The sequence below is a fragment of the Cnephaeus nilssonii genome (assembly GCF_951640355.1).
Source record: "Cnephaeus nilssonii genome assembly, contig: SUPER_24_unloc_1, whole genome shotgun sequence".
NCBI classification, from domain to species: Eukaryota; Metazoa; Chordata; class Mammalia; order Chiroptera; family Vespertilionidae; genus Cnephaeus; species Cnephaeus nilssonii.
In genome coordinates this window covers 174921-202907 of record NW_027645571.1, presented here as the reverse complement: position 1 = coordinate 202907, position 27987 = coordinate 174921, and the positions used below count along the sequence as shown (strand labels likewise).

Genomic DNA, 27987 nt, shown 5'->3' with positions numbered 1-27987 from the left:
CTATCTTTTTAATCCTCAACCCACAACCTAGGTCTGGGCCTGGACCGGGAATCAAACCAACAACCCTTCGGTGTCCAGGCCGAATTCCTAGAGTTTCAATTGACGACCGAGTAACTCCAGAGAGAAACGTAGCCGTAAAACGCAATGTCACCTACTGTAAACTACTCAAAATAGGATGGGTTATTAGCAAATTCCAAGACCATGTGCCAAGGGAGAGTTTATTTATTTTTTAATACATAAACGGTCACCTTACAAGGTGTATGCCTTCCCAAGGAACAGCATGCCTTCAGGGAATACACAATGTGCATGCTCATTATTCCAACACAAAAAGTGACGACAGGAGGAAAAACTGTAGACAGCCTCGGGAGAAGGGACCCTGAGCAACACGGACCATTTGGGGTGGATGATGGGATTGGTGCTTTCTTGTAAGAAGTGTCCCGAAACGTACGTATTTCCTGGAGGGGTGTCTCGGGTAAGTGATCCATGGTTATAGTTGCCATGTTTTGCCAGCATTGAGCTGGATAAGAGTGTGGGTGCCCCAAGGTCTATACTCCATCGCACCCCCGTGTAAGCACCTTTTCTCCTCCCGAGAGCGGTCCATGGGGGCGTGTTCTCCAGACGTGGGTGACGGCTCAGGCTCCCCTCGGTCTTCCAAGGAGGCGTCCCCGTTAATTCCATCCCATCACCACGTGGACAACCAGCAGGTAGCACATCGCAACCATGCAGGAGACCACCATCATGGGGAAGCCCAGCCTGAAACACAAAGACAGGTGCATTGTGGGACCTGCCGCCTGGTGAGCGCCCTGAGAACCAGGAGGTCGCTGGTTTGATGCCCAGTCAGGGCACATGCCCGGGTTGCGGGCTCCATCCCCACTAGGGGGCGGGCAGGAGGCAGCCGATCTATGTTTCTCTCTCATCAATGTTTCTGATTCTCTATCCTTCTCCCTTCCTCTCTGTAAGAAATCAATAAAATACATTAAAAAAATTTTTTTTATTGATTTCAGAGAGAGGAAGGGAGAGGGAGAGAGAGATGGGAACACCCATGATGAGAGAGAATCCGGGCATGTGCCCTGACCAGGGAGCGAACCGTGACCTCCCGCTTCATAGGACGATGCTAAGCCACAGAGCCACGCCAGCTGGGCCCAGGGATCCATTTTTCTTGTGTGTTTTTTCTCTGCACTAACTTCAGCTACACAAAGACGCCGTAATTGCTACAAGCACGCCTACCCCTTGCGCTTAGGAAATGTGTTGCTCATTTTAAAGAAAAAATAAACACCCTTAGAGACGCTCTCTACACAGAAAGGGAGAGTTTGAAAAGTACCTGAAAAACTCCACGAAGGAGAAGCCGTATCCATGCTGCTCGGCGATCCCCGCGCAGACGACGTTGGCCGACGCCCCAATCAGCGTCCCGTTGCCTGAAACCAGATTCAATAATAAAGCCGAGCCCGAGTGGGCGTGGGCCGCGGCGGCAGCTTCGCCCTCCTTTGCCTGGAACGCTGGGGAAAGACCATGATTCGGAGAAGGGGAAGGCGGCGGGACAGGAGGAAGTCCACGCAGGAGGCGGATGGGCTCCTAGAGAGAAGCCGTGGGTGTGGGTCCCGGGAGCTGAGTGGGCCGCTGAGGACGGGCCGCTCAGCACAGGGCCGCCAGGCGCAGGAGCGAATCCAGGGCACGTACGACACACCCTGAGACCCCAGCAGAGGCAGAGTCTGGGTCTCTGTGCTCCACATCCGGGTCATCAATATTCTAAACCATGAGCGCGCCCTGCCCGGGTGGAGGAGGGGTGCCCTCTTCCTGCCAAGGGGCCATTGGATATTGAGAGCATCATTCAGGGGCCAGACAACACCATCAACTTAAACATTAGCCTGTGCCCGGCCAGCGAGGCTCAGGGGCTGAGCGTCGACCTATGACCCAGGAGGTCACGGTTCGATTCCTGGTCCAGGGCACAGGCCCGGGCGGCAGGCTCCATCCCCAGCGGGGGGCGTGGAGGAGGCAGCGGACCCGTGATTCTCTCTCATCACGGATGTCTCTCTCTCCCTCTCCCTTCCTCGCTGGAATCAATAAAACAAATGTTTTTTAAAAACCCCAAACCATCTCCACGTCTCAGGCCAGCCGTCCTCACTTCACGCCCAGGAGGGGACGAGAAGCCCCGCCCGAGGACGGCTTCTGATTCAAACCCGTCTCTGACGTGAGCATGCGAGCTCAGGGGCGGTGTGGGAGCCGCGTGGGCCCAGACGCCGGGCAGGAACACGCTAACTTGAGCTGTAAGTCAGGGCGCAGGCGGTCCGGCAGTTCTGCAGGGATTGGGGGCGGGGGGTGGGTGGGTGGGGGGTGGAGAGGAGGCCCACGGAGGACGGGAGCAGCTTCCCAGTCGCTCCAGTCGCAGCTGGAGGCGGGTGTCTGCTCAGGAGGCCGCCCGAGTCCCCGTGTGTCCCCTCCGCCGGGCACGGCCGTCCGGCTCCCAGCGCAGGGCCTTACCTCCCAGGCAGGCGCCCAGCGCCAGGGCGTACATGAGGGGCGGCGCCGGCAGGCTGACCTCGGGGTCCTGGCTCAGGTTCAGGAGCACGGGGATCTGCGGGGGGAACGGTCCCCACGTCACGCCCATGGAACCAGGGGAGCTGCCCCCCGCGCCGCCGCGACCCACCACCACCGCCCGAGGCCCTTGTCCGGCCGGAGCAGGAACCAAAGGGGAGTGAGTGTGACACCCCCAGGGCCTGAGTGGGAGGGAGCCCGTGGGTGCAGCCTTAGGACCCACTGGTCCCTCTTCTCCTCGCCGCCCCCTGGTGGCTGCTGCGGGTGGTTTTTTTGTTGTTAATTCTCTTAGGAGGAGGAGATTTTTCCTGTTGATTTTTACAAAGTGGAAGGAAGGAGGGAGGAGGACGAGGAGAGAGAGAGGAAGAGAGAGAGACAGACAGACAGACAGCAACATCGACGTGAGAGAGACACATAGATCACCCAGGCCCGGGGATGGCGGCGCTCTAACCACTGAACCACGCCAGCCAGGGCTTGATTTCTTTCTTTATCATTTGTTAACCCTCCCCCGAGGATATTTCCCCACTGATGTTCAGGGAGAGTGGAAGAGGAAAAGGGAAAGACAGAGAGACACATCGACGTGAGAGAGACCCATCGATTGGCTGCCTCCTGCACGCGCCCCGACCAGGGCCGGGGGGGCCGGGGAGGAGCCTGCCACCGAGGCACGTGCCCTTGATTGCCATCGAACCCGGACGGCGCTCTATCCACGAGGCCAAGCCGGCCAGGGCTGCCTTGTTTTTTAAGAAATAAAATATTACAGATTCAAGTAAGCCGGGCCGCCGGTGATGTCAGAAAGCACCGTGGGCACGGGGCTGGGCCGCCGGTGATGTCAGAAGGCACCGTGGGCACGGGCTGGGTCGCCCTGTGGAGGCCTCTCACGCGAGCCCCCCGTCCCGGCCGGGTCGGGGGCACACAGACAATCCCCAGGCCTGTCCGTGCCCCGCACCTGAGCCCCACGGCCAGCCCACAGCTCCGTGTTCCCGGGGAGAAAGGACAATGGCCTCCAACCGGCCTCCGCCTCGGTGCCTCCCAGTTCTCTCCACAGCAAACGGGAGCCCTGGCCGGGGTGCTCGGTGGTTAGAGCACCAGCTCGCCCACCAAAGGTCGAGGGGGTGGATTCCACGTCGGGGGTACGTACCTGGGTTGCAGGTTCGATGCCCAGCCCCAGGTCAGGGAGCGTGTGGGAGGCAACCCAGCGAAGGGTCTCTCTCACACTCAGGTTTCTCTCTCTCCCCCTCACCCTTCTTCCATTCCATTCTCTCTAAAAACCAGTGGGAAAAACATCCTTGGGCGAGGATTAACAAAATAAATAAACCGCCCTGACCGGTGCGGCTCAGTGGATAGAGCGTCGGCCTGCGGACTGAAAGGTCTCGGGTTCGATTCCGGTCAAGGGCATGTACCTGGGTTGCGGGCACATCCCCAGTGGGGGGCGTGCAGGAGGCAGCTGATGGATGTTTCTCTCTCATCGATGTTTCTAGCTCTCTATCCCTCTCCCTTCCTCTCTGTAAAAAATCAATAAAATATATATTTTTAAAAAGTCTCCTTAAAAAATAAACAGAAGCAAAACGGAAAGGCCGCTGTCTGTGGTGCTGACCCAGGGCCCTCGGCTCCCAGCCAGCCGCCTGGCTCTGCTGCCCGAGCGCTAAGCCTGGGGTGCAGCCCGGGGTCGGGTCGGGGTCCCGTGCTGCCTTCCCCCGCAGGAAGGGGGAGCCCAGAGGGTGTGCTGCCTGCACGCCAGGCCTCGGGACGCAGGACTCACCATCGTCGCCGTGAACGGAATGTTGTCGATCAGGGAAGACGCGATGGCCGAGACCCAGACCACCAGGACGATGGCGGCTGCGAGGCGCCGGTCCTCGGGGACCATCTGGAAGGAGCGGACGAGAGCGGCGCTGGGCATCACGGCTGCAGTCAGCCACGCGGGCTCGGGTCACCCGACACGCGGGAGGGCCCTGGGGACTGGCGGTCCCTCCGCTGGTTCCCAGGCGTGCACACAGCACCCCGGCCCGCGCCGCCCGGACCCTACCAGGAGCCTGGCCGGGTCCCACAGCTGACCGAGGGGAGCGAGTCCTGGCCACGCCCACAGCGGCCAGCCCTGGGAGGCGGCGGGGGGGGCGGGGGGAGCAGGTGGCCCCGTTCCTGGCGGCTCACACGGTGACAGTATCACATGGTCGCACTGACCGGCCCTCCTGCCACCGCGCTGGGGCGGGGACCTCACTCAGACGGGTGTCTCGACTGCCGTCTGTCTCTGACAGGTTTTACTTTGTTTAATATGTTTTATTCATGTCAGAGAGGAAGGGAGAGGGAGGGAGAGAGAGAAACACCCATGATGAGAGAGCATCACGGATCGGCTGCCTCTGGCACGCCCCACACCGGGGATCGAGCCTGCATCCCGGGCCTGTGCCCTGACCGGGAATGGAACCGTGACCTCCTGGTTCATAGTCAACCTTTTTTAAAAAAATATATTTTATTGATTTTTTACAGAGAGGAAGAGAGAGGGATAGAGAGTTAGAAACATCGATCAGCTGCCTCTTGCACACCCCCTACTGGGGATGTGCCCGCAACCAAGGTACATGCCCTTGACCGGAATCGAACCTGGGACCCTTGAGTCTGCAGGCCGATGCTCTATACACTGAGCCACACCGGTTTCGGCCATAGTCAACCTTTAACCCCTGAGCCACACCGACTGGACCTGTAATTATACACAGTTTTAAAAAGTCTCCCTTCATCTCTGTACTCTTTTTCACGTCACTAATGGGACCTACTCTTGCCAGACTTTTTTAAATTTTACTTTACAAAGCGAACGGAACCCTGGCTGGAGCCCCCGTGATGCTGCGCCCGGGCTGTACCTTTATCAGCGAGGTGGTCTGCTCGCCGACGTATTCTATCAGGTGCAGGTGCCCCAGCGCCTGGAAGAAACAGACGTCCGTGAGGATCAGCTTACGACGGAGAAGACATGCAGCTTTTCAAAAACCGTGTCTCTAGCCCCGGCCGGGCCTCATCCCGTGCACCCAGAGGTCAGGGTTCACTCCCCAGTCAGGGCACACGCCCGGGCGGCGGGCTCGATCCCCAGTGGGGGGCACACAGGAGGCAGCCCGATCCATGACTCTCTCTCTCCTCACGGATTTTTCTCTCTCTCCCCCTCTCCCTGCCTCTCTGAAATCAGTAAAAATACGTTTTTTTAAGAGAAAAAAGCCCGGCCCCATGAGTTCCTACCCCAGAAAGAGACACAGACGGGCGGGAGTGGCCAGGCTCCGGGGAGGCGGGTGACGGGGTGAGAGACCGACCGCCCCCCTGGCAACGCCCAGCTGCCCCGTTTCCAGGGAGAGGAGGACACAGAACCAGCAAGAAACTTCTGGCCAAGGCAGGTGCTGCCGTCCAAAGCACCCAACTTCCCTCGGCCGCCAGCAGAGGGCGCCCTTGGGCAAGAATTGGTGCATGTCGGGTGTTTTCTATGTTTTTTTGTTTGTTCCTCCTCACCCGTGGAAATTTTTCCTGAGGATATTTTTGGCGTTACTCTACTTTTTATTTTTGTTTATTTATTTGTTTTTTTTTAATTCTTTATTGTTTAATGCGTTACCTCTATCTCCTTTTCCCCCATGGACCTCTCCGGGCCACTCCCACCCTGCCCCAGGTTTGTTTTTTTAATTTTTATTTTCTGTTCATCCTCACCAGAGGGTATTTCCCCGTTGATGTACAGGGAGGACGGGAGAGGGCGGGAGAGACAGACAGAAGCATCGATGTGGGGGAAACACATCGATGGGCGGGTTGCCTCCTGCACGCGCCCCGACCAGGGGCGGAAAGAGGCTGCAAGCGAGGTACGTGCCCTTGACCGGAATCGAACCCGGGACCCTCTATCCACTGAGCCGAACCGGCTGGGGCGCCAAGGGAGGGTTCAGAGAGAGAGAGAGAGAGAAACATCTCACATCAATTGTCTCCCACACTCGCCTCGACCGGGGCCGGGGCTTGAACCTGCAACCCAGGTACCTGCCCTTGACCAGGAACCAAACACCTTCGTGCAGGGCCGGACGCTCTAACCATTGAGCATACCAGCCAGGGCAGGCCTTGTTTTTCTTGGTGTTTTTTTTTTTTTTTGTTTTAAAGGCAAATCCAATCGCACTAAATTCACCGGAGAAATCGGAAGGCAAGCGTACAGGGCTCGCAAGAAAACATCAATAATCGGAATTTCACACGTCGACTGAGGAGAATTCCCGTCTCCGTGAAGCAGGAGAGAACTTCGAGTCCAGACTTCAATCCGAATTAGACACGCTCCAGCAGGCGTTTGAAAACACAGCATCCCCTGCCCCCGCCAGTAAAATCAGAAACAGGGCCAGCAATGGACAGAATTCAGGGGGAAAATAAAGAGAGAGAGGGGATCGGCCTTATAAGCAAACCTTTTAAAAACCCAAAGATTTCTCAGGAATGAGGGGGGAAAAATTACAAGGGGCCCGCGGGACCGCAGACGTAAATGAACACGAAGTCAGGGGCACTGAAGAAAAGCATCAAACATCCAGGAGAGCCCTGGCCGGGTGGCTCGGCTGGTCGGGGTACCATCCCGTGCACCCCCAAGGTTGAGGGTTCGATTCCCGGTCAGGGCACAGGCCCGGATGGCGGGCTTGATCCCCAGTGTGGGGCGTGCAGGAGGCAGCCGGTCCATGATCCTCTTTCATCATGGATGTTTCTAGCTCTCTCTCCCTCTCCCTTCCTCTCTGAAATCCATAAAGATGTATATTAAAAAGAAGAAAGAAAGGAAAGAAAGAAAGAAAGAAAGAAAGAAGAAAGAAAGAAAGAAAGAAAGAAAGAAAGACTAGGTAAAAGGCCGCTCTGCCGAAGTCCGGAAGCCTCACCTCCATCAGAACGAAGAGCGCTGCGAAGAACAGAAGCGTCGCCCACTCCACGCGGTGCAGAATGATCTCGAAGTCGTGGATATCGGCTAAAATCAGCAGCCAGATGGCGCCCAGAATAGCGATCCACCCTGCGAGGCAAACACAGGGGCGTCTAGAGTTGGAGTCCAATGGTGAACACGCTCGTTAACGTTTCACCGAGCGATCGCCTTTCTCTTCACTGAGGGGAGCTCATCCTGCAAACTGAACGTATTTTTATTTTGTTTTATTTTTTAAAAATGTATATACTTTTAAAAATATATCTTATTGATTTTTTACAGAGAGGAAGGAAGAGGGATAGAGTTAGAAACATCGATGAGAGAGAAACATCCATCAGCTGCCTCCTGCACACCTCCCACTGGGGATGTGCCCGCAACCAAGTACATGCCCTTGACCGGAATCGAACCTGGGACCTTTCAATCTGCAGGCTGACGCTCTAACCACTGAGCGGCACCCGCCAGGGCTGGGACCAGCGTGAAACCTCCCCTTCCGGCCCGTGACGTCCAGGGCAACGTTAAAGGGCGACCACGCCGGACCGCGGGGGACTCACCCAGGTCCAGGTGGACGGCAGGGACGAACGAGTTGAGGAAGAACATGAAGATCACGAACCCCAACACCACCAGGCACTTGGCCAGCAGGATCCCGTCCGATATCCTGTGCTGGGAGAGAAGGAAGCTGCCGTCCGATTCCCGCCCCGGGGCCGCCATCCCCGGGACCGCACCCCCCTGGATTTCTCCTCGGGATGAAAACGGTGGCACATGGACGTGACAGAAGATCGATCGTGAGGAAGTGTGTGCTACGGAGAGTCAGGGGGTGAGCGTCCACCCAGGAGCCAGGAGGTCAGGGTTCCATTCCTGGGCAGGGCACAGGCCCGGGTTGCGGGCTCCATCCCCAGGGTGGGGCGTGCCGGAGGCAGCCGACCCGTGATTCTCTCTCCTCATGGATGTGTGGACAAAACATGCCTACTGCGTCCCGTGTACAATCACAGGAGCACCAGAGAGAGGTGTGCTCGCTCATGTCGTCCTGCGGGCACGGGGACCCCGGTACCTTTTTCTGCAGCTCCTGGATGTTGGTCTCCCAGTTCTTATCCTCCTGCGAGATTTGCCTGGAACGGAAGGAGGAGACGCCTCAGCTCCTGGCGACACGGCGAGGGCCTGGTGTGCAGGACGCCGCCCACGGGGACACCCGGGAGGCCGCGTAACGAGGCCCGTGGAAGGCGGCCGGGGGCCCTGGGCTTATGAGTTGGGAAAGACGTTTGCTCCGTGTTTCCAAAGAAAAACAACAGACGAAACGATAGAGATGCGTGATGAGCTGTGTGCGAGCGTGTGCACGCAGGGGAGCGCGAGCGTGGGGCTCGTCAGGACACGGGCCAGAAGGTAAACGAGGAGATGACGGTCGCTGAGCCACCCTGTGTTCCTCCCTCGCTTTTTTCTACTTTTCTGAATTTCTTTTTTCCCCCCAAAATGGGGATATAATTACAGCTCAGCTAACCAAGGGACGGAACACAGAAAGAGACGCCCCTCGCCTTGGTGGCGATTTCGAGCCCCTGGAAATCGAGGTTGAAAGCGTCCTCCCACGCCAGGCGGGTGCGGCTCCGTGGCTCGGTTCCCGCTCAGGGCACCTGCCCGGGCTGTGGACTTGATCCCCAGTAGGGAGCGTGCAGGAGGCGGCCGGTCCATGATTCTCTCTCCTCATGGACGCTTCTCTCTCCCTCCCCCATCTCCCTTCCTCTTTCTGAAATCAGCAAACAAGGGTGTACACTGAGTGGCCAGATGATGATGATCTCTGAACGCATAATAATCTGGCCACTCAGTGTATGTATATTAGAGGCCCGGTGCATGAATTCGTGCATGGGTGGGGTCCGGCCAGCCTGGCCCGGGGGAGGGGACATGGGCAGTTGGCCGGCCTGCCTGCTGGTCGAACTCCTGGTCGAGGGGACAATTTGCATATTAGCCTTTTATTCTATAGGATATACACTGAGTGGCCAGATTATTGTGTGGTCAGAGATCATCATCATCTGGCCACTCCGTGTATATATATATTTTTTAAAAGGCAGAAATGAACGGAGTAGGATCAGCGATTCTCTGGGCTCCCTGACAGTCAGTCACGGGTAGAATACAGCGTTCGATTAGCTTGTTACCCTCATTCTTTTCGAGTCTTGCCACGCTGCGCGTGGCTGTGTGGTCGTGGGACAGGGGTGGCCGTGCGGGTGGTTTCCGTCCCTGCTGCACCCGTTCCCGCTGTGTGACCCGGGGCAAGTCGCTCACCCTCTCTGAGCCTTGCTTTCCTCCTCCCTACCCAGGCCTCGGTGAAGGCAGAGACCATCGCACACCACGCAGGGCGAGCACGCAGGACGCGACTCTCTGTGGTCCCGTGGGGTCCCTCCCTCGGCCTGTGCACGGTGGGACGTCTGGGCACGACTCGGTGGCGGCGGAGAGGGGGCCGCGGCCCAGCCCAGCCGGTACCTGTGGAAGGAGTGCAGCCTCCGGGCCAGCAGCCGCTCCAGCGCCAGCACCTTCCCCAGAAGCAGGCCGCGCACTGCCGTCTCCTCCCGGCTGGCCGGGCTGATGCGCTGGGCGGTCAGGCGCCACACGTGGATCTCGTGCTTCAGTTCTGCGGGGAGAGGAAGCCACGCCGGAGCCTCCCGGAGCCTGGGGGGTCGGCTGACCCCCGCTTCCCTCACCACCTTCCCGAGCGAGGAACACGGCCCCCACCCCACCCCCCGCCCCGAGGATGCACAGGGAAAACCCCCCCCAACCCCCCCGGCTTCCAGCATCCGTGCGGCGGTCACGGACGCAGGAGACAAAGCGGACTTTTGACAATCACCGTGGATGCAAAGCAAAGTGACTTCAGAAAAAGTATTTGTATTGGTTTCAGAGAGGAAGGGAGAGGGAGAGAGAGAGAAACATGGATCGGCTGCCTCCTGCACGCCTCCTACTGGGGATCGAGCCCGAAACCCGGGCATGTGTCCTGACCGGGAATCGAACCCTGACCTCCTGGTCAACCATGGAGCCACGCCGGCCCAGCTAAAGCAATGCAGTGATCTCAACTCTGGGTGCAGAGTTTCCTTTATGCTCATCTGAGGATGTGTTTATTGACGAGAGAGAGAGAGAGAGAGAGAGAGAGAGAGAGAGAGAAGGAAACAGGGATGTGACAGAGACAGAGACACATCCACTGGCATCCACGGGTTGCCTCCCGCACGCTCCCCGACCGGGGCCAGGGATCAAACCTGAACCCAGGTACACGCCCTGACCGGGAACCGAGCGCTCCACCGCTGAGCGGCAGCAGCCTTTCTCCGGCCGCTTCCCCGGGGGAACGAGGCCGTCCCGGCGGCGAGCGCGGGTCTCAGGGACGGACGGGGGCCGACACTCACCGACAATCTCGCTGGGCTCCTTGTTGTACAGCTTCCTGTTCCAGAAGAGGAGCCTGAGGAGCGGGAAGGAGAAGAGGAGGACGAAGCAAATCCCCACGAACATGTGCGCCGTGAATCCCGCAAAGTCCAGGCCCTGGGGACGGACAGGGGGAGTCAGGGACGGGCCTCCCGCCGAGGGACAGCCCCCCTGCCCCACGGGGGACACGGCAGTTCCCACGCCTGCCCTCGGCCGCACAGAAACAGATGCCGCCATCCAGGCCTCTCCTTAAAAACGCAGCAGGAGCAGCCCGGCCGGCCGGCGGGGCTCGGCGGCGGAGCGTTGGCCTAGGCACCAGGAGGTCAGGGTTCGATGCCCCACTGAGGGCACAGGCCCGGGGTGCGGGCTCGATCCCCAGTGTGGGGCGTGGAGGAGGCAGCCGATCCATGATTCTCTCTCATCATTGATGCTTCTATCTCCCTCCCTCTCCCTCCCTCTCTCTGACATCAATGAAAAATTATTTTTTAAAAATATGTCAGAGCGAGAATGCAATTCAGATCCCTTAGCCGTCCATGGGGAGGTCGGTCTCCTAACCTCCCACTCTCTCTCTCTTGACGTGCAGGGAGGGCATGGAGCAGGAGGACATGGAGCAGGAGGGCATGGAGCAGGAGGACATGGAGCATGGAGCTGAGGAGGTGCCGAGGGGGCGAGGACGCTGGGTCTCAGCTCCGCGGGAGCCGCCCCGGGACGCTGGCACGTACCATCTTCCTCAGCTCCTGGTTGGAAATGATGATGACGTTGGGTGGGTCCCCGATGGCGGTGGCGGCTCCTCCGATGTTGGTGAAGATCACTTCCGCAATCAGGACTTGTCTGGGGTCCAGGTTGAGCACCTCGCACAGCCTGTCACCAACAGAGGGAAACGTGGCCCGGCCGGCGTGGCTCCGTGGTTGAGTGTCGACCGACCGGTGAACCCGGAGGTCACGGTTCGATTCCCGGTCAGGGCACAGGCCCGGGTTGCGGGCTCGATCCCCAGTGGGGGACGTGCAGGAGGCAGCGGGTCCATGGTTCTCTATGATTGGTGTTTCTCTCTCTCTCCCCCTCTCCCCTCCTCCATGAAATCAATAAATATACGACCTAAAAAACACACGAATAGAGGAAAATGGGAAAGGTCGACGTGCAACCTAAACATTTTTAGAGCTTGTACAAGGGAAGCGTGTACACACACACACACACACACGCGCGCGCGCGCGCGCGTGCGCGCGCACACATGCATGCACACACACACACACAGGTTGGATTCCGGTCAGGGCACAGGCCCAGGTTGCAGGCTCCATCCCCAGTAGGGGGCGTGCAGGAGGCAGCCAATCCATGATTCTCTCTCATCATTGATGTTTCTCTCTCTTTCTCTTCCTTCCTGTCTGACAACAACAAAAACATATTTTAAAAAAATTAGTGGGAAAACATCCTCGGGAGAGGATTAACAACAACAAAATTTTATCCAGAGCGTCTGACTCACGGCACCTCTGGAACGCAGTGGCCCACGAGGGCCTTTTCTCAGACGCCAGCACCCTAGCACCCCTGCCCTTGAATGATGCCCTTTGACCTTAGAGGAGGAACTCACGCTCCACAGCAGGCAGCGCCCTGGAGGCAGCCGGCCACCTCTCCCCCCGGGCACTGCCCCATTCCGCAGAGAAGCGGGGTCTCCCAGGCCGACGGGAGGGGCCCTCCCACCTCCCAGCTCCCAGCTCAGAGCCCAGCCAGCACGGCCGCCCCGCACACCCACCGGATGGTCACGGGCGTGAAGAGGAGCGACGTGGTGACGTTGTCCAGGAAGGCGGAGAGGACGGCGGCGATGAGGCACAGCATGATGATCATGGCCCACACCCGCCCCCGGGACAGTCGGTAGGCCTGGGACACACACCACAGACGGGAAAAGCAGGGTCAGCGGGCGGAGCGCAGGCGCAACCCTCCCCGCGGGGCCCTGAGATCGAGGGGTCCGGATGCACAACGCAGGGGGGTCAGGAGCTCCACCCACAGCCCGGCCGGTGTGGCTCGGGGGGTTGAGCGTCACCCCGTGCACCGACAGGTTGCGGGTTCGATTCCCGGTCGGGGTACAGGCCCGGGTTGCGGGCTCGATCCTCGGTGGGGAACGTGCAGGAGGCAGTTTCTCTCTCTCTCCCCCTCTCCCTTCCTCTCTGAAATCAACAAAAATCTAAAATAAATAGTAGCTTTGCTTATTAACTCTGTAATCAGTGAATCCATACCTACCTACTCAATGCCACGTCGCACTTACCTTGACAGCACAGTAATCAAAAAACCCGGTTTCTGAAAATATGGCGACTAAGATCATCTGCGGGGAGAGGAGCAAAGCGGGGCAGGGCGTCAGAGGGGCTGCGCCCGTCCGTGCGGCCGGCGCGGGGAGGCTGCCACGTCACCACGCTGCGGCTCCCGGACTCCGTGGACCGGCCCTGCGGGGAGCCCCTGGCTGGAGGTCCGTACCTGCATCGGGTCCAGGGCGTGCGCCCCAAGTACATGATCACCCCCCCCCCCAAACCTTCACAGCAAACACCAGCTGTTGGTATTGCTCTAGGGACGGGGGGGTGGGGGCAGAGATGGGGTGACACGCACCCTCACAGAACTAGCAGCCGGGAAGCAGCGGGCCAGAAGGTGGCCCAGAGCCACGCCACGTGCTAAGCTGCCTGCGGGGTGACGTTTTGTTCCTCAAACAAACGGCTCGTCACCACGTGACCGAGACGTGCAAAGAGGGCGGCGGCGCCGGCCTGGCCTTCCCGAGTTCTGTGTGAACCCACGTCACCGCGCGATGGTGTTTCTTTCCCTGATGATGCCGAGTGGGTGGGAACAAGCATCCTCGAAAACCCCAAAGAGCCACGGCCGGTTCCCCTCAATCTCATCAGCCAGGCTTTGCAGCTGAACTTCCCGGAAGATCCCGTTCCACTTCCTCAGCAGCAATACCCTGACCCTAATCCTCAACCGAATTTAATCCCAAATCCTGGTCCCAAACTAACCCCAGACCTAATCCTAAACCCAACCCTAACCTCCGACTCCTAACCTTTGACCTTGACCTCTTACACTTGAACTCTGATACAACCCTTGGCACTTCAACCTTTGACCACTGACCTCTGACCCCTGAAACATGATCACATGAGGCTACAACCTGACCTGTGCCCAGGTGTGTGAGTTGACCCCTGACCTCTGGTCCTTGACCCCCCCACCTTTGACCCCTGAGTAACCTTTGCCCCATAACCCTCAAGCTTTGACCCTTGCCCCCTGACATTTGAGCCTTGAACCTACAGTCTTGGAACCTTTGAGTCTTGAAACTTGACCCCAGTTGTCTGAGCTGAACCCTGACCTCTGAGCATAGAATGAATAACCTTTGGCCTCTGATTCTTGAGCACATCTGAAGGCATCACATACATTTTTAGGACCTAGTCTGTCTATGACGCGGGCTTTTACTAACGACGGCCCATTGATTGCCCATCGGCAGCCTTCCGGTGCCGTTCGGATCGGATTCCCGTGGCTCTGTCCCTGGGAGCCGACGCCCGCGTGTCTTTGCTACGACGGAGGCCTAGCAGCCGCAGCGGGGACGGCCGGCCCGGGCGCGGGGATTACCATGCCGAACAGCAGGGCCAGCGTCTCGAAGTCGATCCACTCCACCACGTGGGTGAGGCTGGGTCTCTGTGAGGAACGCGGAAAGGCGCCCGTCAGTCACCGCCGCCTCCACCCGGCGCCCAGCCGGCGGCCAGAGCCAGACGCCGCGCCCACGGGCCTCCCCGTCGGAGCACACCGCCGCTGAGAACCACTGGCAGCCCAGCGTCCCCATGTCAGGCCTTTGCATTTCGTCACAAGAAAAGCACGTTTCTTTTTTTTTAAAAAAGATTCGTTTTAGAGAGAGAGACAGATACGGGAAATGGCAGAGAGAGAAAGAGATACAGTCGAATGGAAAACACCCTCGAAGCCATGAGGCCTGTCAGTTCTGCCCTGGCCGGCGTGGCTCGGTGGTTAGCGCGCCGGCCCGCACACCAAAGTGTCGCAGGTTCGATTCCCAGCTAAGGGCACGTACCTGGGTTGCAGGCTCAAGCCCCAGCCCTGGGGGGGGGGGGGGGCACACGCAGGCGGCAACCAATCGGCGTGTCTCTCTCACATCGATGTTTTCCCCTCTTTCTCTCTCCCCCCCCCACCCCTTCCCTCCTTTCTACTCTCTCTAAACTTTAATGGGGAAAAAATATCCTCCCGTGAGGATTAACAACAACAAAACGTGTGTTAGTTCCTGAAGGGGCAGGTGGGAACAGGAAGTAAAACAGTGGGGAACAGCAGCGGACGCCCAACCCCCGAGCCGCCCCCAAATCGGAGGTTCCACGCCCTCGATGTGCAACGCCCCACTTACATCGCCCGTCACAGCCAGCGCCGCCAGCGCCGCCAGGGAGCCCAGCATGGCTGCCAGCGTCCTGTGCACGATCTGGGGAGAGAGGTAGGGCAGGACTGGGGCTCCGCCCACGGGGGGATGGAAAACACACTAAAGCCCGTGCTGGCGCCTCAGTCTGGGTCAGCCTGGCCGTTCCACACCACGTCTACGAACACAATGGATGAACCGTGGGTCTTCCTGTTTCACAACCCGGGCACCCCAAACGCACACACAGCCCCCCCCCAAACTCATCCCGCGGACGACAGGTGCTTTTCTTTCCCGAGGAACGAGATGACCCTCAAGGAGAGGCGGGAGGCTGGGTCAGTGAAGTAGGTTCCACAAGGAAGCCCGCGGGGCCCAAACCAGGTCATTTTCGAAGGCGGAGAAGTTGTACAGAAAAGAGATGACACACCCTAGCACAGCGGAGACGCCGTTTCAAAAATAAATGGGCCTGGGCCTGTGCTTTTGGAATTACTCGCGACTGTAACAGAGGAAAGCACATTGCATTTATTAAATGCCTAAGTTCCAAACGACACTCAGAAAAACAGGAGAGAGAACTTGGTGGACACCCCTGGAAGTTGCTAAGGCAATAATTCATTTCCATGAACATCAGTAATTAAGGAAAAATCACTTATCTTGTGTTTCTGGCCTACACTGTGTTTCCCATTAGCAATGGTGCCCGGCGGATAGTAAAACCATCAGGAGCCGTGGCCGGTGAGGCTCAGTGGATAGAGCCTCGGCCTGCAGACTGAAGGGTCCCGGGTTCGATTCCAGCCAGGGGGACATGCCTGGGTTGCAGGCTCAATCCCCAGTAGGGGATGTGCAGGAGGCAGCCGGTCAATGATTCTCTCTCATCATGGATGTTTCTGTCTCTCTCTCCCTCTCCCTTCCTCTCTGAAATCAATAAAGAAATATATTTAAACACACACACACACACACACACACACACACACACACACACACAAAACCATCAGAAGCCCGGCAGGCGTGGCTCCGTGGTTGAGTGTCGACCTAGGAACCAGGAGGTCACGGGTTCGATTCCCGGTCAGGACACAGGCCCGGGTTGCAGGCTCCATCCCCAGGAGGGGGCGTGCAGGAGGCTGCCGACCCATAATTCTCTCTCTACATGGTTTCTCTCTCGTGATCCCTCTCCCTTCCTCTCTGAAATCAATAAAAATGTAAGAAATAATAAAATAAAATGACGGAAATGTCACTCCTTAGGAAAGACACGACCAGCATTTGACGGAGAGGCGGGAGCCCACTCTCACGTGGGCACGGAGGAGGCTGGGACAGGCGCGCGGGTTACCTCGAAGATAATCAGCACGTAGACCCCGGCGAGGATGACGGCCGCCATGGTCACCTGGGCTTCCACGCTGGCACGGAGGTGCTGGTGCGCCAGCAGCAGGGGCACCGCCCGGGGCTGCTGCAGGGCCGCGCGGACGCTGATGGAGACGCCGTCCCTGCGGACGGGCACACACCTTCCTGAGCGCCGGTGCTACAAGTGCCTGACCCGACTGGCTGTCGGCAACGCCAGCCGCCCCTCCTGCCCCTCCTCCCACGCAGCCCCCCGCCGCCATCCCCCGACACCCACCTGCTCGGAACCTCGAAGGTCCTGCTCACCACCACGTGCTCGCCGCGTCGCGGGTTTAACAACACGGTCCAGTTGTGAGTGACCTTGAAAGTCCAAGAGCGACAGCGTGGTGAGGCTTTGACCTGGGCCGTCACCGGGACCCGGGGCTGCGCAGTGTGGGCGCCCGTTTAGAATCAGAAAAGGGGGTAGAGAGGACCCTGAAAGTCCCCCTCCCCCCGTCCCCGACACGAGCAGTCCAGCCCATTGGGGAGCTAGACATGCCCACACGTCGGAGGTCTTTGTGTGATTTTTAAAAAATATCTTTTTATTGATTTTTTGAGAGAGAGAGGAAGGAAACACTTGCCTAAAACGGCTACCCGTTTGCCCTAACCGAAGGGTCATGGGCTCGATCCCTGGCCCTGGTCAGGAGAGGAGGCAACCCATCGATGTTTCTCTCTCCTTCCCCTTCCTCCCTCCCTTCCACTCTCTCTAAAAACCAATAGAAAAATACTAAAGGTCCAGTGCCCAAATGTGTGCACAGGTGGGGTCCCTCGGCCTGGCTGGCGATTGGGGCCCATCTGGCCGTCTTGCCCAGTCCCAATTGGGGGCTGATGGGGGCCGGCCGGCCAGGGAGAGACCGCGGGAGGGCTCCAGGGCATGTCCAGCCCCTCCCGCCCAGTCCCAATCAGCCGGACCCCAGCAGCAAGCTAACCTACCAGTGGGAGCGTCTGCCCCCTGGTGGTCAGTGTGCATCACAGCAACTGGTAGAGCGGTTGACCCAACGGTCAGACACTTAACATATTACGCTTTTATTACATAGGATTCTCCGGTGAGGATTAACAACAACGAAAAGGTGCTTCCTAGTTTATAATGTTTCAGTAAAAAAGCTCACAAGCTTGATTTTACCGAAATGGCCAGAGTTTGGTGACTGACGTAGAGAAAAGGGGGAAAAGAATTTCGGGGACGGAGCAAAAGCAAAAGGCAAGGGCTCGGCGGGTATGGCCTCATTGCCCGTGGCTCCCGTCTGCTCCATTGGCGGGGGGGGGGGGGGGGGGTAAGGCGGTTTATACAGCCCCGGGGAGGGTGAGTTCCCACAATTCCTTCCAAGTAACTTAGACGTAGGACCTGCTGGGGCCGCCGCCTGGAGCCGGGCGCGCTGGCCTGCGTCACCTCCACCACCACGTGCTCGTCTCTTCCCGGGCGACTCGGGCCGCCGGCCACCAGGGCCCCCGCCAGGTCCACCCGGAGCAGCGTGGAGTCGGATCGGCTGCTGAGGTTCGCCGCTGGGGGGGGGGGCGTTAAGGTGAGCACGGACCAAGGAGAGGCCTGGAGTCCACCCCCTGCTCCAGCCCTGGGGGGGGTGAGCAGCCCCAGATGGGAGAGAGGCTACCATGGCGACCACCCACAGCAACACTGCCCACCGCTGACCAACGGCACACAAACCCCTCCGTACGCTCCCCGCCGAGCTTCCCCTCAGGACCGTGGACCCAGAGTCTGTGTCCCTCCAAAAACCCACGCTCACGGCCTGGCCCCGCTGCGTGGCTGTGTCTAGAGATGGGGGCGGGGGCTCTAAGGGAGCAACTGAGGCCATCAGGGAGGCCCTGACCTGCCAAGGTTAGTGACCTTATAGAAAGAGATGCCAGTCCTAACTGGGGTGGCTCCGTGGTGGAGCGTCGACCTAGGAACCAGGAGGTCAGGGTTCGATTCCCGGTCAGGGCACAGGCCCAGGATGCCAGCTCGATCCCTAGTAGGGGGCGTGCAGGAGGCGGCCAATCCATGATTCTCCCTCATCATTGATGTTTCTCTCTCTCTCTCCCTCTCCCTTCCTCTCTGAAATCAATAAAAATGTATTTTTTTTTTTAAAAAAGAGAGAGGCACCAGCTTTGGCCGAGCAGCTCAGTTGGTTAGAGCGGCATCCCGACACACGAAGGTTGTGGGTTCGATCCCCGGTCAGGGCACACACAAGAACTGAAGAATGAACGCATCAATTAGAGGTACAACAGATGGATGTTTCTCTCTCTCTCTCCCCCTCCCTCCCTGCCTTCCTCTCTCTAAAATCAATCAATAAAAAATGTTTTCAAAAGAGAACATTTTCAAGAGAGAGAGACGTCAGACAGCTTTCTCTCACTCCACACAGAGCACCGAGAAACACCTGGGCAGATGGATGCCACAGGAAGGCGGCTGTCTGCAGGCCAAGAAGAGAGACCTCACCAGACACCAGCTCAGCCAGCAAGACCTTGGCCTTGAACCTCCAGCCTCCAGAACTGAGAAACAGGAGCCGAGCCCACAGTCAGGGGAGCAGACGCACGCACCCAAACATCTACCCTACCACACACGCCCGCCTTTTCACGACCAGCCACGAGGCCTGCAAGAGGGCCAGAGAACGCACAGCAGGAAGAAACCAAGCAGCCGCCAGACCCAGGACCGGAACCCACGCACCTGAAAGCGGCATCCACCTCGCGCGGGGACCCTCGCCCCCACCCGCCCACCGCGGCTCTCACAGTCCCTCCCCTTCTGTCCCGAAGCCTCGTCTTCCACTCAGCGGCCTGTGTGGTGACCTTAGGTGACCCCTGGGACTGGGCTTGGGCGTCTCTCTGCTCTGTGACCCTCAACCTCAGCCACCGTCCACATCCCGTCCCCGCACGGTTTATGGTTTAGATACAGTAGCTCTCCAGCGGCGACACGGCGAGCAACTGCCAGAACTGTCCTTCGTCCGGATACAGACTGAACGAGACCTGCAACGACCAGCAAGGGCTTGTGGGTAAGCGCGACAGGGCTCGTCGAAGATGGGTAACAGCTGCAAACAGGGGGATGAGCCCTGGCCGGTGTGGCTCAGTGGCTAGAGCGTCGTTCTACGGACCAAAGGGTCCCGGGTCTGATTCCGGTCAAGGGCATGTACCTCGGTGGCAGGCTCCTCCCCGGCCTGGGCCCTGGTCGGGGCGTGTGCAGGAGGCAACCCATCGATGTGTTTCTCTCACATCGATGTTTCTCTCTCCCTCCCTCTCGCTTCCATGCTCCCTAAAAATCAATGGGAGAATATCCTCGGGGGATGATTAAAAAAAATTAAAATAAAATAGGGGGACGGTAATGGTATTGCTTGATGTACCCCACATCCACTAGTTGACTCCCAATAGCCCTTCTTAGATATGAGAACCAAATTCTGATCCGTCCTACTATTTTTAGCGACCACGGGCCTTATTATTATTATTATTATTTTAAATATATTTTATTGATTTTTTACAGAGAGGAAGTGAGAGGGATAGAGAGTTAGAAACATCGATGAGAAAGAAACATCGACCAGCTGCCTCCTGCACACCCCCCACCGGGGATGTGCCCGCAACCAATGTACATGCCCCTGACCGGAATCGAACCTGGGACCCTTCAGTCCGCAGGCCGACGCTCTATCCACTGAGCCACACCGGTTTTGGCTTATTATTATTTTTTAAATATATATTTTTATTGATTTCAGAGAGGAAGGGAGAGGGATCGAGAGATAGAGACATCAATGTTCTCTCCCTCCCTCTCCCTTCCTCTCTGAAAGCAACAAAAACATATTTAAAAACAAACAAAAACCCCCTCACAACATGGCCCAGCCTCTAAAGGGTCCCAGGACATGCCGGGCCCCCCCGGCCCCTGGACGGGGTCCCCACCAGTAAAGGGTGCTACTGCATGGGGCTGAGGCACAGCCTGGGTGGCCACTGAGGAAGTGGGGAGGCCCAGGGGCCCGCTCGTCGCCTTCTACGGGCAAAGCCAGGTCGCCGGGGCCTCCGCTGGGTGACAGGACAGGAGCTCCGCCGGCCCCCCCCCCCCCCGCCCCAGGCCCCGCCCCCAGGCCCGTCCCACACGCCCTCAGCACCACCTCCATGCAGCTCCCCCGCACCCCTGGGGGGGACTCACCGAGCACAGCACCACGAAGACGAAGAGGCCCGTGACTTTCAGCCACCGCGCACAGCGCCTGCGGGAGGAAAGGCGGGTCTGCGTCACGATGGCCGTCGCGTCCGCCTGTGCCCAGAGCGCCGGACCTCGCGTTCGGATTCTCTCCGTAACAGGAAGGGCCACACGCCAGCCTGTCACCTCCTGCCTCAGGGCAGGCCGGGCTGAGGGACACCCCCTCCCCCCCCCCCCTCCAGTGCATGAATTTTCATGCCCCGGGCCTCTAGTCATAAAGAAGCTACACGTGGCCGGCCAGCATGGCTCAGTGGTTGAGCGCTGACCTATGAACCAGGAGGTCACGGTTCAATTCCTGGTCGGGGCACAGGCCCGGGTTGCAGACTCCATCCCCAGTGGGGGGCGTGCAGGAGGCAGCGGGTCCATGATTCTCTCTCCTCATGGATGTTTCTCTCCCTCTCTCTCTCTCTCTCTCTCTCTTTCTCTCTCCCCCTTCCTCTCTGAAATCAATAAAAATATTTAAAAATATATTTTAAAAAATTAACAACATATATATTTTCAAAACTTCAGCAAAGACTGGCCCCTGATGCAGAGAAAGAGTGACACTTGCCGAGGGGCCTTCTCACACACCCGGGGGCTTTCCCACAGCCCACGGGAGTGGAGGCCCACGGGAGGCTGTGGAAGGAGGTGGGGACACCAGGAGACGGGGAGACAGTTGCACAGACCCGCGTGGCCCTGCAGGTCCCTCAGCTGCTTCAGATCCCGAACGAGGACCCGGGTCCTGGCCCGAGCCTCAGCCTGACCCTGGAGATGCCGCTTTCAAACACGCTGGCCTCAACAGGGCCCCTCCTTCCAACCCGTGTCCCTACGGGAGCCCAAGGGAAAAGCAGTGACCACGGCCCGCCACCCGACAGCCCTCCTGGGAGCGTGGCACCCTGCCCCTCCCCTTCGCCTGCCGGGCAGGAGGGCGTGGGGGGGGAGACCCCGGCCCCGTCCCCGGCCAGTGGGACTGTCCCCCGGACCACACGGGGCCCCGGGTGCTCCTACCTCAGCTTCGAGAGGCGGAACGGGACGGGGGCCCCTTCCAGGAGGTCCCCCCGGTCCGAGGAGGCGGATCTGGAGGAGCCGGCCGCCTCACTGCCCAGCAGCGACCTGCCCTCCCACTCGGCCGAGCCGAGGTCCCAGGACTCGGCCGTGATGAGCTCGGGTGGTAGACGGGCAGGCACAGCGCCCTGGAAAGCAACATGGGGGTCACTGTCTCGGACGAGGGTCCGTCTCCAGCACAGGACCTCATCGTGCTGGGCGTGTGACCTGCGGGCTCCATCCCGGCTGCGAAAACGAGGACCCGTGTCGAGGGGCTGGGCCTGGCCCTACGGACGGACGTCACAGAACAACTGGGCCCGGGAAGTCTGAATTCACTCGGGTCTTCAAATGCACTGTGGGCCTCCAAGAAACATCAGCTAGCCGGCGCCGGCGTCCCGTGGCTCAGGGGGTGAGCATCGACCTGTGAACCGGGAGGTCAGGTTCGATTCCCGGTCAGGGCACAGGCCCGGGTTGCAGGCTCGATCCCCAGTGTGGGGGTGTGCAGGAGGCAGCCGGTCCATGATTCTCTCTCATCATGGATGTTTCTCTCTCTCTCTCTCTCTCTCTCTCTCTCTCTCTCTCTCTCTCCCCCCCCCCCCCGCCTTCCTCTCTGACATCAATAAAAATATATTAAAAACAAACAGCCCTAACCGGTGTGGCTCAGTGGATAGAGCGTCGGCCTGCGGACTGAAGGGTTCCCAGGTTCGATTCCGGTCAAGGGCATGTACCTTGGTTGCGGGCGCATCCCCAGTAGGAGGTGTGCAGGAGGCAGCTGATGGATGTTTCTCTCTCGTCGATGTTTCTAACTCTCTCTCCCTCTCCCTTCCTCTCTGAAAAAAATCAATAACATATATTTAAAACAACAAAACCACGACCTTGGAGTTGACAGTAAAGGGCAGAGAGACCACCGGCCTCAGGGACAAGCTCCTGTCTCAGGAAGAAGGCCTCCTCCTCTCGGGGCGGGGGGCACTCACCCCCTTCTCCTGGGAGAGGCTCCCCAGCAGCGGCGTGCGTTCTGTGCAGCAGGGTTCCCACGGCCTGGAGCTGCAGAACCGGGTGGAAGGCGAGTGAGACCTGGAAGACACACACACCGAGCAGCACAAGCGACAGGTGCCGTCCCCGCCAGCAGGGGGCGCCCTCAAGACATGAGCGATGCCTAACCGGTTTGGCTCAGTGGACAGAGCGTCGGCCTGCGGACTGAAGGGTCCCAGGTTCGATTCAGGTCAAGGGGCGTGTACCTTGGTTGCGGGCACATCCCCAGTAGGGAGTGTGCAGAGGCAGCTGATCGATGTTTCTAACTCTCTATCCCTCTCCTTCCTCTCTGTAAAATCAATAAAATATATTTTAAAAAAAAGACTCAGCTGCCATTAAAAAAAAAAAAAAAAGACACGCACGCGAGGGCGGGACAAACGTCTCCTGTGAGGTCTACAAAAGCTGGCGTTCTGTCTGGCCGGTGTAGCCCCGTGGTTGAGGACGAGAGTCAAAGAAACATCCACGCTCGGAGAGAATCATCCATCGGCTGCCTCCTGCACGCCCTCTACTGGGATCGAGCCCACAACCCCGGCCTGTGCCCTGACCAGGAATCGAACCCTGACCTCCTGGCTCACAGGTCGATGCTCAACCGCGGAGCCCCGCCGGCCGGGCGCTAAAACCATTTTAACTCACCTCTGCTCCGTGAGGAAGGAGCCACAGTCCTGGTCCCCAGAGCCCAGCAGCTCTGCCCGGCCGCCTCCCGGGGGTAGGGGCTGTCGGGGTCGGCCCCACCGGCTCCCAGCTGTGGCCGGCGGCTGCTGGCGGCGGGTCCCGGGCCAGCCCGCGGGGCAGCGGACGTCTGATGGAGCTCCACCTCCAGCTTGCCGGAGCTCGGCCGGCCACCACCTTCTCCAGATGCAATGGTCTGCCGGAGAGAAAGCACGATGAATGACGAGCAGACTGCAAGGCTCTGCACCTGGGGCGTCCCCACTCCCCAACGGCACAGCAGAAAGGCCTCCCTTTTCTTTCTTTTTTACTGATTTTTTAAAAAGTATATTTTTATTGATTTCAGAGAGGAAGGGAGAGGGAGAGACAGAACCATCCATGATGAGAGAGAATCATTGATTGGCTGCTCCTGCACGCCCCCCACAGGGGACCGAGCCGGCCACCGGGCACGTGCCCTCGACTGGAATTGAACTGGGGACCCTTCAGTCCGCAGGCCGACTCTCTATCCACTGAGCCACACCAGCTAGGGCTTTATTGATTTTTTTTAGAGAGAGAGAGAGATATCAATCTGTTGTTCCACTTATGGGATGCATTCATTGGTTGATTCTTTTTCTTTTTTAATCCTCGCCGTAGGATATTTTTCCATTGATTCTTAGGGAGAGTGGAAGAGAGAGGGAAAGACAGAGACATCGATGTGAGAGACATCAACTGGTTGCCTCCTGCACAAGCCACGACCAGGGCCTGGGCCGGGGAGGAGCCTGCACCCGAGGTACGTGCCTTTGACGTGGGGCCCCTCCAGGCCCAGGGACGTGTGTCCGTGTGCCCCCGCCCTCAAGCCCAGGGAGGAGCATCCGCGTCCCCCTCCCCAGACCAGGACCCTGCGCCCCCTCCTCCGAGGTTCAGGGACTTGTGTCCTGACTTTTGCTGGTGCCTGGGGTGGAGAGGGGGGGAGAGGGGGGGAAGGGGGAAGCACAGTTGGCAGCAAAGACAAAATCAAGAACCAAAACTCCGGAAAATCCACCCAGCACACGAGGTTCTCACCCCTGGGCAGGTGACTCCCGAGCCCCCTTTGCAGCCCAGACAGACCACCGTGTCCGACGACATTCCTGTCTCCTTTGATGTCGCAAAGGTGCCCAGACACCCCCGCGGGAGTCCTGAGACCACTCCTGGATCTTCCCACCAGCCCCAGGTGCCCCCATCTCAAACGGAGACACCCCCCCCCCCGCCCCGTGTCCCCCTCTCACCTAGCTGAGCCCTCACCCATGACGTGTCCCTCTCAGACGCAGGGCTAGGCAATGGCTTTCTGCAGCCGGCTAGCTGCCCCCTACCACAGGACCTCCGTGATTTTTCCAAAACACACATCTGACCATGGGGCCTCCAGCTCAAAACCTGTCCCAGGCCTGGCCGGTGTGGCTCCGTGGTTGAGCCTCGACCTGTGAACCAGGAGGTCAGGGTTTGATTCCTGGTCAGGGCACGTGCCTGGGTTGCGGGCTCGATCCCCAGTGTGGGGCGTGCAGGAGGCAGCCCATCCATGATCCTCTCTCATCATTGATGTTTCTTTCTCTCTCTCTCTCTCTCTCTTTCCCTCTCCCTGCCTCTCTGAAATCAATACAAATTTATTAAAAAAGAAACAAAAAATCCTGTCCCAGCTGTCGGTACCACTGCCCCCACCCCCCCCCCACCCCCGCCCCATCATTCCTGACGCCCTCAGACCTCGGCCAAGCCCCAGGCGGGTGGGACCATCTCAAAGGCCAGTATCAGCCTTGGCTTTTCGTGGGCGCAGTAAACCTTGAGAAGCAGAGATTCCTAAATCACCCCCACGTCACACGGGCATGAACTGCACGCAACTGTTTGCAAACTCCATTTGCAGTAACGGGTAGATGTTCCGTGTCCTGGGAGGTTCCCGAGAGCGTTCACCTCCGCTGTTTCCAGCGAGAGGGACTCCTCACCAGCGATCATGTGAGAGTCGGCATCCCAGCTGCAGGCCACCTCCCGGGCCCCAGCGCCCCCGCTTGGGGCTTGATCCTGGGGCCTGGACAGCAGACCCCATGCCCGCCCGACCGGCAAGCCCCAGGGATGGCCTTTCCCACATGGTTTGGGTGACAAGGCCCTGCCTTGTATTCAGGACAGAGCTGCTGCCCACAGGGCTAACTAGCAGCCTCCTGTTCTCTCTTCCTGGGAACCAGTCACATCCCCTAAGTCCGAGCTCAGCGGGCCAGCCAGGCCCGGCCCGGGAGGAGCCCCAGGCCCAGGCCCGGGTCTGTAAGCCCAAGGATGGGATCAGCCACGTCCTTGGAAAAAGCTGGCGACAGGAATCCATGTAATTCCACTGTGTGTGGCCAAGCGAGCAGCAGGAGCGCTGAGGGATTTAAAGGGCGCATTCCGTTCCCCAGAAACGCCTGACCCGCGCTCACGTGCCTGCCAGGCGGGCGCTGGGAGCAGACCCCGCTGGGCAGGCCAAGCAGAACCCCGGCTCGGGAACCCGTCCCAGCTCCCGCCTCGGCACCCGCGCCCGCTCCGGGAACCCTCCCCGGGGCGCCGTTCCTGTCCCCCCAGAAGATGCGCGCTGCGCTAACGCCCGCGGCTCCGTCTTTACGCGTCTTCACACCAACTTTCTGGCTCCATAAAGCAACCGCCCAACAAGGGCTTCTTCAACCCCGCCGGCTCCCCGCCTCCGGCCCCCAACCCACCTGAGGACTTGCTTTTTCTCCAGGAGCGAAACTGAAGCTCCAAAGCGCGAGCTCTGAACCGCGAGGGGAGCGCAATTCTTGGAGGAGCTCTGGCGAGCTCGCGCTGCGGGTGCGCGCGCGCGGGGCGGACTGGGCGCCGTCTTCCCGGCCTGGCCCCGCCCCCAGGCGGCCCCGCCCCGCCCCCAGGCGGCCCCAGGACTAGGAGGAGGGCACCCCTCACCCCAGAGCTGCCCGGGCGCCCTCGGAAAATGCAGAGGGGGCTCCAGGTATTCTGGGAAGGCCGCGCTGTGCCGCTGTGCGCATTCCAGGCGCTGCTTCATAGAAGGTAGCCAGGCGCTGGGAACAGGGTTCTCCGGGATAACGGGAACTGGGACACCCACACGGAGGGCATCGTCTGCCTACATTTTCTTTTGCGCAGCCCCCCCCCCCCCCCAAAGCCCAGCAAACCCCAAAGAGCCCAGCCTAGCCCCTCAGCAGTTCCTGTCCCTCCAGCAGGCCCCAGGGAGCCCGCCTCAGGGGTGTCTCTCCCTGGAGGGTCAGCAGCCCTTTCAATCTTGGCTCCGAGGTCATAGATGCTCACTGAAGGGCCCTTTCCCGCAAGGCCGTCTTGTGGAGACCGGGGATTCCCCATGGCCTGCGTCTATTTGATTTTTATGGATCCAGCCAGCAACAGCCCAGCCAAGGCCAAAGGGCAGAGTCTAGTCCCAAAGGGCTGACACTACTGGCCCCGGCTGCGGGTGCGAGCCAGCCTAGACCCGAGAGCCAGCCTAGCTCCTGAGAGCCAGCCTAGACCCGAGAGCCAGCCTAGCTCCTGAGAGCCAGCCTAGACCCCGAGAGCCAGCCTAGCCCCTAAGAGCCAGCCTAGACCCGAGAGCCAGCCTAGACCCGAGAGCCAGCCTAGACCCCGAGAGCCAGCCTAGCCCCTGAGAGCCAGCCTAGCCCCTGAGAGCCAGCCTAGACCCGAGAGCCAGCCTAGACCCGAGAACCAGCCTAGCCCCTAAGAGCCAGCCTAGACCCGAGAGCCAGCCTAGCCCCTAAGAGCCAGCCTATCCCCTGAGAGCCAGCCTAGACCCGAGAGCCAGCCTAGCCCCTGAGAGCCAGCCTAGACCCGAGAGCCAGCCTAGCCCCTGAGAGCCAGCCTAGACCCGAGAGCCAGCCTAGCCCCTGAGAGCCAGCCCAGACCCTGAGAGCCAGCCCAGACCCTGAGAGCCAGCCTAGACCCTGAGAGCCAGCCTAGCCCCCGAGAGCCAGCCTAGCCCCCGAGAGCCAGCCTAGACCCTGAGAGCCAGCCTAGCCCCTAAGAGCCAGCCTAGACCCTGAGAGCCAGCCTAGACCCCGAGAGCCAGCCTAGACCCTGAGAGCCAGCCTAGACCCCGAGAGCCAGCCTAGCCCCTAAGAGCCAGCCTAGACCCCGAGAGCCAGCCTAGACCCGAGAGCCAGCCTAGCCCCTAAGAGCCAGCCTAGACCCCGAGAGCCAGCCTAGACCCTGAGAGCCAGCCTAGCCCCTAAGAGCCAGCCTAGACCCTGAGAGCCAGCCTAGACCCCGAGAGCCAGCCTAGACCCCGAGAGCCAGCCTAGCCCCTAAGAGCCAGCCCAGACCCTGAGAGCCAGCCCAGACCCTGAGAGCCAGCCTAGACCCTGAGAGCCAGCCTAGACCCTGAGAGCCAGCCTAGCCCGAGAGCCAGCCTAGCCCCTAAGAGCCAGCCTAGCCCCTAAGAGCCAGCCCAGACCCTGAGAGCCAGCCTAGCCCCTAAGAGCCAGCCCAGACCCTGAGAGCCAGCCTAGCCCCTAAGAGCCAGCCTAGACCCGAGAGCCAGCCCAGACCCTAAGAGCCAGCCCAGACCATAAGAGCCAGCCCAGACCATAAGAGCCA

The 27987-nt window shown here is 59.5% G+C and overlaps 1 protein-coding gene across 1 annotated transcript; it reads right to left on the bottom strand.

The window, feature by feature from the left end:
- Nucleotides 1-220: 220 nt before the first annotated feature.
- OCA2 (OCA2 melanosomal transmembrane protein) lies at nucleotides 221-26745 on the bottom strand (the record flags this gene model as incomplete). Its single annotated transcript, XM_079800868.1, is given in 26 exon segments — nucleotides 221-753; nucleotides 1322-1415; nucleotides 2479-2572; nucleotides 4292-4396; nucleotides 5379-5438; nucleotides 7377-7504; nucleotides 7963-8071; nucleotides 8460-8517; nucleotides 9878-10025; nucleotides 10786-10918; nucleotides 11524-11662; nucleotides 12546-12670; nucleotides 13056-13112; nucleotides 14393-14458; nucleotides 15168-15239; nucleotides 16492-16645; nucleotides 16777-16859; nucleotides 17881-18038; nucleotides 19418-19490; nucleotides 20653-20710; nucleotides 21691-21875; nucleotides 22701-22800; nucleotides 23392-23431; nucleotides 23434-23623; nucleotides 26115-26312; nucleotides 26695-26745. Coding segments are annotated over 26 exon segments (2763 nt in total). The 3' UTR covers nucleotides 221-668.
- Nucleotides 26746-27987: the final 1242 nt, after the last annotated feature.